This window comes from Lutra lutra, chromosome 4 (assembly GCF_902655055.1).
Source record: "Lutra lutra chromosome 4, mLutLut1.2, whole genome shotgun sequence".
NCBI classification, from domain to species: Eukaryota; Metazoa; Chordata; class Mammalia; order Carnivora; family Mustelidae; genus Lutra; species Lutra lutra.
The window spans coordinates 185660007-185673375 of NC_062281.1; the positions used below are offsets into that span (position 1 = coordinate 185660007).

The 13369-nt window shown below is 53.1% G+C and overlaps 2 protein-coding genes across 2 annotated transcripts in view; both read right to left on the reverse strand.

Moving 5' to 3' along the window:
* Positions 1-11610, reverse strand: part of PADI3 (peptidyl arginine deiminase 3) — a 29301-nt gene extending 17691 nt beyond the window's left edge. Inside the window, exons 1-3 of the mRNA XM_047727261.1 lie at positions 11501-11610; positions 3351-3531; positions 974-1046 (exon numbers count right to left, since the gene is read on the reverse strand). Of these exons, the coding sequence (XP_047583217.1) occupies positions 974-1046; positions 3351-3531; positions 11501-11592 (346 nt within the window). The 5' untranslated portion in view covers positions 11593-11610. The remainder of the gene's footprint in view (positions 1-973; positions 1047-3350; positions 3532-11500) is intronic.
* Positions 9859-13369, reverse strand: part of PADI1 (peptidyl arginine deiminase 1) — a 46846-nt gene continuing 43335 nt past the window's right edge. Inside the window, exon 15 of the mRNA XM_047727264.1 lies at positions 9859-9869. The gene's annotated coding sequence lies outside the window, so the exon portion shown is untranslated. The remainder of the gene's footprint in view (positions 9870-13369) is intronic.

The following is a 13369-nucleotide window of genomic DNA, read 5'->3' on the forward strand; positions in this document are numbered from 1 at the left end:
CCTTGGCAATGTTAAATATTAAGCATCTTTCTATTTAGGTTCTGGTCCCTGGGACTTTCTCTTCTGTGAATTGTTTGTTCATAGTCTTTGCCTATTTCATTAGTTTATGTTTTTTTCCTATTGATTAGAGTTCTCCATAATCTATGTGTACCGGATCAGCTGTGTGCATTGCAAATTTCTTCTTGCAGTCCATATTCGGACCTTTTTTCCCTTTTTGTTTAAAGTAAGCTCTGTGCCAAGGTGTGGCTTGAACTCACAACCCTGAGATCAAGATTCATGTGCTCTATGGGCTGAGCCACCCAGGCAGCCCTATAGTTTGACTTTTTGCTTGTCTTCTGTTGTGTAAAAGTTTTAAAATTTAGTACAGTCTAATTTATCATTGCCCTATCTTCAAGTTCACTGATCCTCTCTCCAGCTGTGTCAAGTCTATCAAGACAACCCACTAGGAGCATTTTTAAAAAATCTGTTACCGTGATTTTTAGTTCTAGCATTTCCATTTGACACCTTATAGTTTTCATCTCTCTGTTGACATTCCCCATCTTTTCATTCATGTTATCTACCTTTTCCTTTATTGTATTAATCAATCTGAGTTACCGTGCATGGAGTTTACATGTCAATTTTTGTTTAACTGGTACAAAAATCTTAAGGTGGAAAAGCAAGGTCCAGGTCTGGTGTATGTCTCCCTTTGCTTCCAAAAGGAGGGAGTGTACAGGTATGCCTGTGTCCACCTGCACAAGCACAGAAGATCTCTAGAAGGATGCTGGGCTTGGGGAACTGGAAGTCTTAGGTTGGGAGAAAGGGAAGCTTACTTTTCCATATATATACTCTTTTATCCCATTAGAATTTTTAAAATATACCCTTATTTGAATTTTTAAAATAAAATGAGTTGATGTTTGTAAAAAGACCCCTGTTCCTTGTCATTCCCAGCCACCCCCCACCCTTGGCTCAGGCCCTTGCATGGGCTCCAACTTACCAACACAGGTGAGGTAGAGCACCGCATAGGCCAGGGGCAGGGGCTCATGGCTGGAGTGGTAGGAAATCTGAACCTGTAGAGAAATGGGCTTAGAGTCAAGCTGGCAGAAGCCAATATCTCCCACCCCAAAGGACAGGTCTTGGGGGATCTGGCAGGACAGAGAGAGGGTCTCAGGAAGCTCTGTGCACTGAAGTTGAGTTTACCAATCCAGCTCTTCTGTTAGTCTCTGTGCCATTTATTTTTCCATGCCTTGTTTGGCCCATCTGTAAAATGGGACCATTTGTGAGGGATTCCCTGGAGACCTGGGCCCCAGTGCTGCCAATGACTACCGTGGGACTTGGACAATCCTCTGCTCCCCTTTGGATCTCTGTTTTGCTGCTCATAAACTGAGGAGGTCTCTGACTGGGTAGGGTTTAGGGACCCTCTCTTATCTGGGGGATTGAGACAGGCTTGGTCTTGAGCCCAGCACCTCTGGGTTCTTAGACCTTGGCTGAGGTCCCTCACCTTTCTGAGCTGTCTGTTTTCCTCATCTGCAGAACAGCAAGCATACGGGTCCCTGCTGCCCGCAGAGGATTATAGTGCCACTTAGAAACAATGCACGTACCAGACTGACCCCATAGGAAGGGCCCCCAGACATGCCTGCTACTGTTCATAGAGGGCGGGCGGCATCATGTGAGCTGCTCCAGAGCTCTGGGCTCCGATTCCGGATCCACCACTTGTGACTATCCTGGGAAGAGTCACTTGCCCTCCCCGGGCCTCAAGGTCCCCTGCTGTAAAGTAGGGATAATAATAGTCCCTACCCCAGAGGGTTGATTGTAGGCTGTGACCATCAAAGAAGGAAGATGGGTGACATGCTTGGCGCCGTGCTTGGCCAGGGCAAGCCCTGATAGCTGTTAAAGGCTGGTCTGACAATGACTGATGAGAACACAGCTTCAGGCCCATGTGTCAAAGCTCCTTCAACCCACTGCTCTCTGCTTGCACGGTCCCTCCTGAAGGGGGTCCCTCAGCTCTGTCAGAAGGCTCAGGATCTTACAGAGGCCATTCACCCCTCAGTGCTGGGAACCCCTAAATCCTGCAATCACTGACCCCCAACTGTCAAGCCTGAGTTGGGGCTCAGTGGTCTCAGGCACACAGTTACCTGGATCCAGGGCAAAGATGGGGGAAGGGGAGGGGCAGGACACTCTGACCCTTCTCAGTTCCTTTGGTCTTTGGCATCCACATGGCCCCCAGCTTGGCAGGGCACCCAGGAGGGGCCCCTCACCAGCTGGCTGGTCCTCTTGCCCTGCCCCGCAGACTCTGTCCTGAACCTCACCAACTCTGCTACTCACTAGATCTGCTGACTTTGGGTAAGTGGTTTTGGTTTCCTTATCTGTAAAATAAGTTCATTTACCTGTCCGCCTGCATCACAGAGCTCCATGGAGGGGCTCACCTCAGATACGTGGGTGGGAAAAGACGAGGGGGTGATGAAGGGAACCTGCCCCCCCGGTGTCAGGCAGTTCTGTGCAGAACACAGCTACTCTGAACCTTGGCGGCCCCACCAATGGAATGGAGATCAGACCCTGCCTCTCGCAGCTGCTGTGAGGCCTGTGTGAGGTCATGGCTGTCCACGGCGTGGCATATGGTCAGTGGTCCTTAAAAGGTCAGTTTTTTGCAACACCACACCTGACGTGGAGTGGAAACCTGTCACTCCTTCGTAACAGGCTACTTCCCATGACCCCTTTAAGGGGGCATCACCTGGGCCAAGCTCCAGGGCCACCCCATTTCTTTCCTTTTTTAAATGCCCCCTGCCCTGAGGCCAGAACCCTGCCTACAGCTAGGGCTTGTTAAACTCACCCTTGATGGCTGAATGAGGAGAGGAAGGGAAGTTATGTGCCTGAGAAGGGAAGGAAGTCAGGGAGCAGGTGGATTAGGAGGTGAGGCACCTTATAGAAGGGAGTCTCCCCGTCACTTGTATCCCCCCATTTCTGCTTTCTCTCCTTCATTCAAGGTGGCAGAGATCTCCTAATCAACCCTCAGCCTGTAGATGGGGAAACTGAGGCCTGACACAGAGAAACGGGGACACCTCCCTTCACCGGGGTCTTGGGAAACAAGAAAAGGAGCCAATGTTGACTCATGTTCCACGCTATACCAACACCAGGAGGAAAGGTGCTGTGATCATCCCCATTTTACAGATAGGGAAACCGAGGTCCAGAGGGCTGATGTGACTTGCCATCAGACACACAGTTTATGTCTGTAAGCTGCAGGGCTGGCTAGTTCCAGGGGCAGGTACTTACCCATCACACTACCCTGCCATCTGGGTAAATAGAGGGTGCCAACCTTTGTGGAGCTAGATCACGGCCCCACCCACCCCCCACCCGGGACCAGGGGACCTGCTCACATGACTGTCATTGAGGTCGTTGCTGGGTGAGTTCATGACCACGATGATCTCCAACCCCGTATCAAAGTGCCACCGCCTTGTGTCTGCGCGCTCCCGGCCTCTCTCCACACTAGGAGAGATGTAGATGTCCACGCCGGGGGTCCCATAGACCTCGAACATCTCTGTGCCCTCAGGTACCGACCTGGGAAGGACAAGAAGCCAAGGGAAGTTCTAGAGGGATGCAATAACTCTTCAGATGCTTGAGGTTTGGCTCAAACTCTTGATTCCTTCAGGAAGCCCTCCCTGACCACCCCAATCCTCTCAGATCCCCACAGCAAGCTCCTGGGAGTGAAGCCTGGACCCCACATGAATGCATTCACCATCTCACATTCCCAGGTTCTGTGTTCATTAACACTTCCCTTGTGAGTTATTTTAACTCCCAACAAAACCACAAACTCTTTGAAAGTTAGGACCCAATTGAGTACTTTATAATCCCCCAGTGCCAAGCTGGGCACAAGGAGCTCAGGGGACACCAGCCAGCAAATGGACCTCAGTGCAATTCTAAGACCATGGCTTTAAGAGCAGTCTCCCCCTCAAGGTCCCAATGCATCCCTCTTTAGCGGGTGAGATGTCCTCTGGGTGTTCCCTAGGGAAGGGCAGTAAATCTTATGGCGTGCCCACCATGTGCCAAGTGCCTTGTAGTTCCTGGCTCCTTTTATTCTTACAAGTCTGCAAAGTGAGTGGTACCATCTCCAATGCAAAGGTTAGAAACTGAGGCTCAGAGAGATCAAGTACCAAGCCCAAGATCACACAGCATTGAATGGCACAGCCAGGTTTGCCTTGCGTCTCTGACACAGAGCCCCTGCTTCTCCGTGGCGCTGCAGTGTCACCTGGGAAACTGGGCCAGATTCAGTCAAACAACCAGTCATTATTCGTACGATTAAAAAGTCTATGTCATTTGGCCCTGGGACTGCATGTCCCCCACCCCACCTCCAGCTAGTCCGGAGTCCTGTTTGAAATCAGTCCTTTCACCCTCTGATTGTCTGTGGGGTACCCGGGGCGCCCACTGTGCCCAGAGGCATTGCCAGACCGAGGCAGATATACCCACTGCTCTCCCCACTGCCCCAGAACCTTCCATCCCATCATCGAGTTAAAAACAGCCCTGCCCAGGGCAGCCAGATGGGGCTTATGGCCAGGAAGTCAGTGGTCAGTGGAATCCCATGTAGGGACAGGCCACTGTGAGCCAGAGGGACCAGAAGGCTTCCTGGAGGAAGCAGCATACACATGTGCCTGGGGGATAACAGGAGCTGACATTTGTCGAGCTCTGGTCATATGCTAGCCCGGTGCCAGGTTCTTAGGTCTATTACATCACGTAATCCTTTCAATAAACCTAGGAGACACAGACTACCATTGTCTCCCATTTTACAGATAGGGAAACTGAGGTTAAGTAAACTGTCCAAGGTCATGGAGCTAGTAAGTGGCAAGGCCCAAGCCTTCTGGTTCCTGAATCCATATTCTCACCCACCACCTCCCCAAGAGTAATCACGATAACCCTAGCCCCCGAGGCCCCCATCCCCTGCACGCTCACCAGGGCAGGCCTGGCTGAGCCCTTCCAACCAGCATTCATTTCATCCTCACTGTGGCCCCGGGAGGAGGGATTATTACTCCCACTTACACCTGGGGAAACAGAGGCTCAGGACGAGCAAGAGACTTCCCCAAATTAGCACAGCCAGCGATTTGACTCCAGGTCCTTTCCCTTTCCCTGCCCCACTGGGAGGAGAGCAGACCTCCTTCAATACACCCTCTTCACTCCTCCACCAGTGGGATCCTGATACTTTTCAAAAGGCTTTTTTTAATAAATAAAGAAATAAGCCAAGCCCAAGCTCCACTTTATGAGGCAGGTCCCAGCCCAGTGCGTGGCCCTCCCAGGCGTCCTCGCTAGTGGGGCGGGGCCAGCACACCTGCTTCTCCTCCCAAGGAGGGCTGCTAGATTTAGCAAACAAAAATAGAGAACACCCAGTTGGACCCGGATTTCAGATAAACAACGAATAGTTGTTTTAGTCTAAGGACGTCCCATGCGATATTTGGGACAAGCTTACACTAAAAAAATATTAATTGATTATCTGAATTTCAAATTTAACTAGGCATCCTGGATTTTATCTGGCAACCCTATTCCCAAAGCCTGTAATTTCCAGGGCTGGTGGTACCCTCAGTCCTGTTGTGCCCTGGGTGTGGGAGCCAGGCCCATCATGGGACATAAAGAATCTGGACAGAGAAGCATGGGGGCACAGAGACAGAGAAAGACAAAGAGATGTAGAAAAACCCAGAGAGATGGAGAGCCAGACAGAGACAAGTGGAGATAGACTGGGTATGAAGGGCCCGCCCACCCCACCCCAGGCAGCACCCTCAGCCCCACTCCACTCCCTGAGTCACTGGGCCTCCAGCTTCCCAGGAGGCTTATAAACTTTTCATGAAACTTCCCCCAACCCCAAACTGCTGCTTGGACCCTGGGCGCCCGTGAGTTCGGGGTGAACAGCTTGATGATCCTTCTGGTATGGGACCCCACCCAGCTCCCCCGCCCCAGCCCCTGGGTTTGGGGTACCTCCCTGTATGAGGCACCAGGGATCCGATGAAGATCCTGCCAGGCCTGGGGGGAAGATGCTGAGAGCCCGGTGGTGCCAGGACCAGAGTCAAGAGTCAGATTCTAGACTGGGCTGGGTCGCACCTAAGCCAGGTGACCCTGAGAAATGACCCAGCCTCCCTACAAAGTGGAATGATGACACCCATTTGGTCAACCTCACGGGCAATTGCAAGGCTCAGATGAGATAATGGGAAAGGCTTGGAAAACCACCCATCCGAGATGGCGGAAGGGTGATAGTCAAGTAAATTATGAAATGGGAAATGAGTAGACAGAGGCAGGTTGAGAGGGTGGACTTGGGGGGGCTGGGGGCAGCTTCCTGGAGAGAGGCAGGGGAACCAAGGACAAGGAGGAGAAGCATCTGAGGGGAATTATTTTCACAGTGAAGCCTTAGGAGGTCAAGGGTAAACTCAGGCTGTCATGGGGAGCCAGTGAAAGTTCTTGATCAGGTGGGACAACACCTTGGAGCTGAGGTGAGGGGGTTAAGCCTGCAGGCGTGGACAAGCTGGGTCCAAATCCCAGCCCTACCACCCACTAGGTATGTGACCTTGAGGGAGAGGCTTGGTCTCCCTCTGCCTCAGTGTCTCCGTCTATAAAGTAGAGATTAAAGGAGTCAGTGCATGTAAACGCTTGAGACAAGTGAAAGTTAAAGGCACCTGAACTCATGCCTTACTTTACTCCAGGGAAACTGAGGCCCAGAAGAGAAGGGACTAGAAGGTAGGGGTCCAGACTCCCCCAGTCCGGTGCTCACGCCCCATCAGGGAAGCTGTTAAGAAGATCAAAATGGTGGCTTCTGGGAGAAGAGCCTGCATCAGGTACAGGAGGGTCTGGATTTCCCATCTTGTGGAGGGCAGGGGAAGAAGCCAAAGGCTCAGCAGGACAAAATTTCCTCCAGCCTGTCCACCCCGAGCTGCCAGCGAGCTGCTCTAGACTGTGCCCCAGGCCCAGCCCAGCTTTCCCTCACTGAGGCTGTCCACACACAGGACGGGCTAAGGCCCTTCCCCGCACTGAGCAGCTCTGGCCAGCCCAGGGGCCCACCTGCAGGCCCTACAAGCCCAGTTGACAAAGGGGAGGGGAAGCATGCTACTGTGACCAACAGATCTGTTTTGTCAGAAACCGTGTGTGTCGCACAGTGTAGGACTTCCAGTGCGAAGACCTAGAAGGTCTTGGGCAAACCAGGACAGCTAGTCACCATCACGGTGGCCAACCTCAGACCTATTTGTTGAAAATGCAGAGTCCAGACCCAGCTGTGCTGTTGGCAGGGTCCCCAGAACCTGTCCTTCAAGCCACACTGATGCCCAGTGACGTCTGAGGACCATGGCTAAGGGTGGGCTGTCTCCCTGGGCAGCATGGGAAGGACTCAGGGTGAGCCCACCTCGTCCTAGGAATCAAGACAAGTCAGGTCTTCCTTTTTGCTCTATGTTACCCCTCAATGGTGAGGACAATGATGTTGACAATGGTGACAGAGGTATCCCCACAGCCACACACTGTCGGTCCTATTATCCCCACTGTACAGATGAGGGAACAAGGCCAGAGATGACAGGTGACTGGCCCAGAGTCACACAGCTGGTCGGTGATGGAGCTGGGACTCAACCAGTTCTGACCCCCACTCCTCTGCAAATCCTAACCCATCCTCCCCTTTCATGGGCTCAGGGTCTTGGCCTCTGGGAAAACGAAACCAGACATTTCAGAGCCAAAAAACTGATGGGAAAGGTCTTTGTGGCTGAAACAGACAGGTTGACGAGATGACCACCATGGTCCCCACTGACGTGGCCCACGGGGGCAGAGAACATCAAGGCCCAGACAGCTCGGGCTCTGGGTGGCAGTACTCGTGGCCCCTCCCTGTTCAGCGAGGTTCCCAGGTCCCAAGTCCTCTGGCCTCACCATCACCAGGGTCAGAAGACCACAGCCCCTCCTTAGTCTCACATTCTTCCGCTGAGAAAATGTACCCCTGAGAAATGGTGGCCCCATGAACCCTTTTCCTAAAGCCCAGGTCACTGGGAGATTTGGTGATGCACCAGCCTCCCAGGGCCCCGCTCTGCCCAGGCAGGTCAGCGCTCTCACACAGCACAAGCTGGGGAAAGCAGATGGAGAGCCACTTTGTCAAATCAGGGAGGGAGCTCAGACCCTCCATGAGCAAAGCGTGCAACCCAGTGTTCAATGTCAGCCTCATCAGGGCCCATGAGGGGAAACTGAGGCCCAAGAAGGCACAGAAAGTGGCTCAAGATGAGGTAGCAAAGGATGACTAAGCTAGGATTAAAATGCAGGAATCCTGGCCCCCAGATGCCCTCTGCCTTTTCACTCCATTGACCTGTCTCTGCTGAGCAAGAGGGGACAGGAGTTGTTAGCTTGTCCAACCAGAGCTGTGGTTTTCAACCCTGGCTACAAATTTGTCCCCAGGGGGGCACCTGGGTGGCTCAGTGGGTTAAAGCCTCTGCCTTCAGCTCGGGTCATGATCCCAGGGTTCTGGGATCAAGCCCCACATGGGGCTCTCTGCTCAGCAGGGAGCCTGCTTCCCTCCCTCTCTCTGCCTGCCTCTCTGCCTACTTGTGATCTCTGTCTGTCAAATAAATAAATAAAATCTTTAAAAAAAAAATTTGTCCCCAGGGAGGTTCAGCACACCTGTGTATCTCCCTCCCTTCCCTTTCCCCCTAGAAATCTCTGCTCGGGAAACCAAAACCCCCTTAACAAGTCAGGGTCATCTCCCACTCAACAGAAGGCAAGAAGACAGGGTTCAGTCCATTGCCACAGACAGAGTATCCCAATGGTCTTGCCTGCGCTCATCCTTCAAGGTTCTGGTTGGGGCCCTTCCTCCAGAAAACCTGCCCTGACTGCTTGGTTTATGTTCATTTCTCTTTTCTCATTTCCTCCTCCTCCCAGTAGGGTTTAGAGGTTGTACCCATCTTGTGGATGGCAGGTGTGGAGACACTTGAGGCTGTCCACTGTCCGAAGGGCTGGGCAGAGCCTTAAAATGATGATGAAGAAAGAGGAGGAGGAGGAGAAGAGGGAGGAGGAGGAGAAGGAGAAGAAGTCGAGGAAGGAGAAAAAGAAGGAGGAGGGAGAGGAAGAGGGAGGGGGAGGAGGAGGAGGAGGACAGGAAGGTGGTGGTAATGGAGGAGGTGGTGGCAGTCACCATAATAGACTACCCACCACAGGCCTGGAATCACCTATGGGCTCCACACACACAGTCTCATTCAATCCTCCCCAGAGTCCTCTGAAGTGAAGGTCAACGTGTTTGGGTTGCAGCCTGGCTCCCCCACTCCTCACAGGCTGTGTGACATGGGGTGAGTTACTCAACCTCTCTGTGGCTCTGTTTCCTCATCTATAGGACAGGGATGATGATAGTCCCCCCTCGTGGAATTGGGAGAATTCGTTACTAAACACCAAGCACTTCGGGCAGCGCCTGGTACGGAGTCGTCTCTAAGTATCATCGCTGACAGGACCACATCCATCCTACAGGTGAAGAAACAGACTCCAAGAAGTTAAGTGACTTTCCCGAAGTCAGACAGCTGCTAAGTCATCGCAGAGCCAGGACTGAGCCAGCACACCCACTGTCGTTTCCCTCCTTGGCCCGCCGTGTGAGCACCAGGATTGCGGTGACATCTCCAAGCTGGGAGGGACTATAGAGCTGACCCAGTCCCTCTCCCCTAGCAAGACAGGAATCCTTCCACCAAGCATGAGGTGGTCCAGCCTCTCATAGGACTCTGAAGGGACAGGATTTTCAGAGAGCAGGGACCACACCTCCTTGTTCACCGCTGTGTCCCCGTGCCCGGCCCACACTAGACCTCAAAGAAATACTTGATGAATGTGTGAATGAATGGACCAGCAGCTCTCCCCCTCCCCCAAGATGGTCTGGTCACAGCAGTCCAAGAATCCTTCATCTGAGGGTGCCTGAGGCTCTGCTGTGCACCCTGTGGCTGTCCCCCCAGTCTCCTCTGAGAACCCCAACACGGCCCATCCATTCTCATACCCACAAGACACTGCTGCCTTTGCCTCTGGTGGCCCCAATTCATCCTCCATTGTCTAAGGAAGCTCTGCAGGGGAGGAGCTGGCCCTGAGCCTCCCGGGAAGGTCAAACTGGAGGCACATCTGCCCGATGGGCATGAGGCAGCCAACACAGGTGAGTCACGGCCATGGGCACGCAGCGCTACAGGAGGGGGTGGCGCCAGACACCTTCCTCCCTTGTCACTCCTCTTGGTACAGCCTCTGTGGCTGTCCCCTCCTCCAAATCTCCTTCCTACTTCTCACTGTCCACCCACCATCAGCCAGGCTTTAGCTTCCCATGCCTAGCTTGGTCAGGTCTGCTCCAGACTTGGTTCCCTCCCATAACCAGCCCTCACCCTTTCTCATCTAACCCTCTGGGGCCAACCCCATCTCTGCTTCCAACTAAGTTCGCTCCAATTTTTTAAAGTCTTAGTCTGGGTTACTGGCTCTCAACTGGGTGTGATTCCCACCACCCCTTACAGGGCACAACTGGCAATGTCTGGAGACATTTTTGGCTGTCACTAGTGGGTGTGTGCCATGGGCATCTGGTCCGTAGAAGTAGAGGGCACTGCTCAGCATCTCCCAGTGCATAGGACACCCTCTGCAGCTGGGAATTATCGCGTCAGTATTGCTGAGGTTTCAAAACCTGGTCTGAGGAGAGGGTGCAAGACCAGTGACAAGGGAAGGGTGACACAGTTCTGCCTTCTCTCTTCCCCGTCCCCTTCCTACCTGCATCCTCAGCTCAGCCTTGGAGCTGGGACCCCTGGAGTCTCCCCCAAAAGCTACGTAGCCAGCTCCCCAGTGGTTCCCAGAGCCCAGTTCCTAAAACCCTGCCCAAACTCTCCTTTTCTTCCAGGGTGAGAGAGAACGTGGGGCCTTACCTCCAGCCACTGGCTTTAAGGACATGGCCAGGGCACACAATAGGGCCATATCAGGTGGGCTCTGAATGGCTGGAGGAAACCAGATTCTTCCTCTTCAAGTGGCATATAGCTAAAATCATAAGACACTTGACCATGAATGGGTTTGAATCTTGGCACTGACACTTAGTGACTGTGTGACCTGAGCAAATGGCTTGCTCTCTCTGTGCCAGTTTCCTCATCCATCAAATGAGCTGAAGCTGACAACAAACTTAGCTCAGAGGTTGTTGTGAGGTTAAACTGAAGCTTTTAAGTTCAAGGATTAAATTCAAGGAGATTGCCACCCCTCGAACAGTGTCTGGCACACAGGAAGTGCTACATAAGCATAAATGATTTCTAAAGAAATGACTGATGCTCTTTGCAGAGCTCATAAGCTGCGGACCGTGGCTGGGGTACATACCTCTTCCTATTCTTGTGTACCCAGCCTACAGGGTCCTCCACTGTGCCCAAACCCCCATGACACCAGCACCCTCCAAGGCCCTGGACTAGAGCTCAACCACTGCAAGTCTCCTGACTTGGGGGAGGGCAGCGGAGCCAGGCCTGGGCCCCGAGGAAGCCCTGCACAGCTTGCGGGAAGAGACCAAGGGGTTCAGCACCAACGGCCCGCAGACCCCCAGGCCTCTGGCTCTTACCCATAAATGTCCACGAGGGTCTCCACGCCAGCCACACACACGGCGCTGGTGGGATGCTCCAGGGACACACGAACGATTCTCTGCAGTGACATGCTGGCCTTGGGACTGGGCCTGGGCCACCAAACCCAACACTGCCCCGCAGATCCCTTGACGTGTGGTTTAAAGGACCCCGGCCCCGCCTCTTCAGCCCGGGGTGCTAGCTCATTGGTTCCAGTCCTGGAAACCCAGCCCCTTCCCAGAGCCGGGAGCTCAGAATTGGCCGGAAGGAACCCATCATTTGCATATGAACCTGTTGCTCCGCCCCCAGCATGGAGGGAGTCAGGTTCTCCCTCGAAAGGAGCAAGTCCCCACAGGTATCTGGCTGGGCCACGAGGGCTTTGAGAGGTGGAGGAGGCAAAGATGTGGGTTATTAACCTGGGCGCCTCCTTCCCTTTCCACACTCCTCCTCACCCCCTTTCCTGCATTTTCAGAGATGATCTGGTTTGGTGGGGAGCTTCTCTACCCTGCTGAAGGAGCAGGTGAAAATGCAGATTCCCAGGCCCCGCCTCCAGTCTGACGCGCCGGGAAGGGGGTACCGCCTGGCGTGTGGATTTTTTTTTTAAATAAGCACCCCAGAGCATTTTGAGAAACTTTGAGGAACAGCAGACTTTTTCCTAAGAGCATGGAGTGTAGAAGCAGGACTGGATTCAGCCCTGCCTCAACCACATCCTGGCTGTGCGGAGTGGGCGAGTCACTTCATTGCTGTGTCCCTCACGTGTCGCTTCTGAAAATGCTGTTGCAGGGCTTCCATGGGACGACGTGGACAGAGTTGTAGTGTGGAGATCGGCATTATTTTATTACTGGTGTTGTCATTATTTTCACATGCCAAAGGCCTGTGGAAGGGGCGGGTGGTGCGATTTAAACCCTTTCCAGCTAGAAAGAGCTTAGAACATCAGGGCAGGAAGGCTCACTTGTCAGGTGGGGAAACTGAGGCCAGAGGGGGTTATTCAGCCACCTGAAGCAGCAAGGACTCTGGGGAGAGGGGTCTTGGGTTGAGATCCCGACTCCGCCATGCACCAGCTACATGACCTTTGGTGGTTACGTTCCCTCTCTCCAACCCTTGGTTTCCTCACCTGTAGAAAATGTGGCTCATCACCACCCGGGCAGAGATAATGTCAGGGACACACCCTACCCAGCCAGGCTCTAAAGATGCTGGATAGATGAAGCTTCCTCCCTTCTCTCTAGCGATGCTGCCAGTCTGAGGCAAGGGAGGGACTGGGACCTGCTCCCCAGAGTTCCCAGTGGGTGAACTCCCAGCAGTTCAAGGATTATGGCGGGTCTCCAAGGCTGATGCCCTTCTCTCCCAGAGTCTGGGAAGGATGTTCTCAAGAAGAGCCACTGGGCTGCTAGATTCAATGACAGCTTTACTTTTTTTGGCTGGAAAATGGTGTGATGGCTGACTCAGCTCTGGGTAAGAGTCAGGGCTCAGAAGGAAGTCCAAACTATCTCCCTACCTGCTTATGAACACAGCAGGGGAATCGGTGCAGAAAGTAAGGACTTCCCTTGGGCACAGGCCCACTGTGCTGGGGCAGGACCAGCTTCCGACTTAGAGCCCTGTAATCTTCCTTTGGAAGTAGAGCCAGGCCTTCACCTCTACCCGGTTGATACCAGCTGGTAGAAATATATCTGCGGTTTGTTCAGACTAAAGTGTCAGTGACTGATGGGCAGCAACGTTTTGCCTTTTAGTCCACAAGAAAAGATAGAATAAAGTGAGTGAGTGAGTGAGTGAGCATCAAAGGGGGCCACCTGAGGCAGCAGCCTGTGCATAGGGTGAGAGGGGTGATATTTTCAGGCTCCTGAAACCAGAACACTGAGGCTGGGTAACCCAGT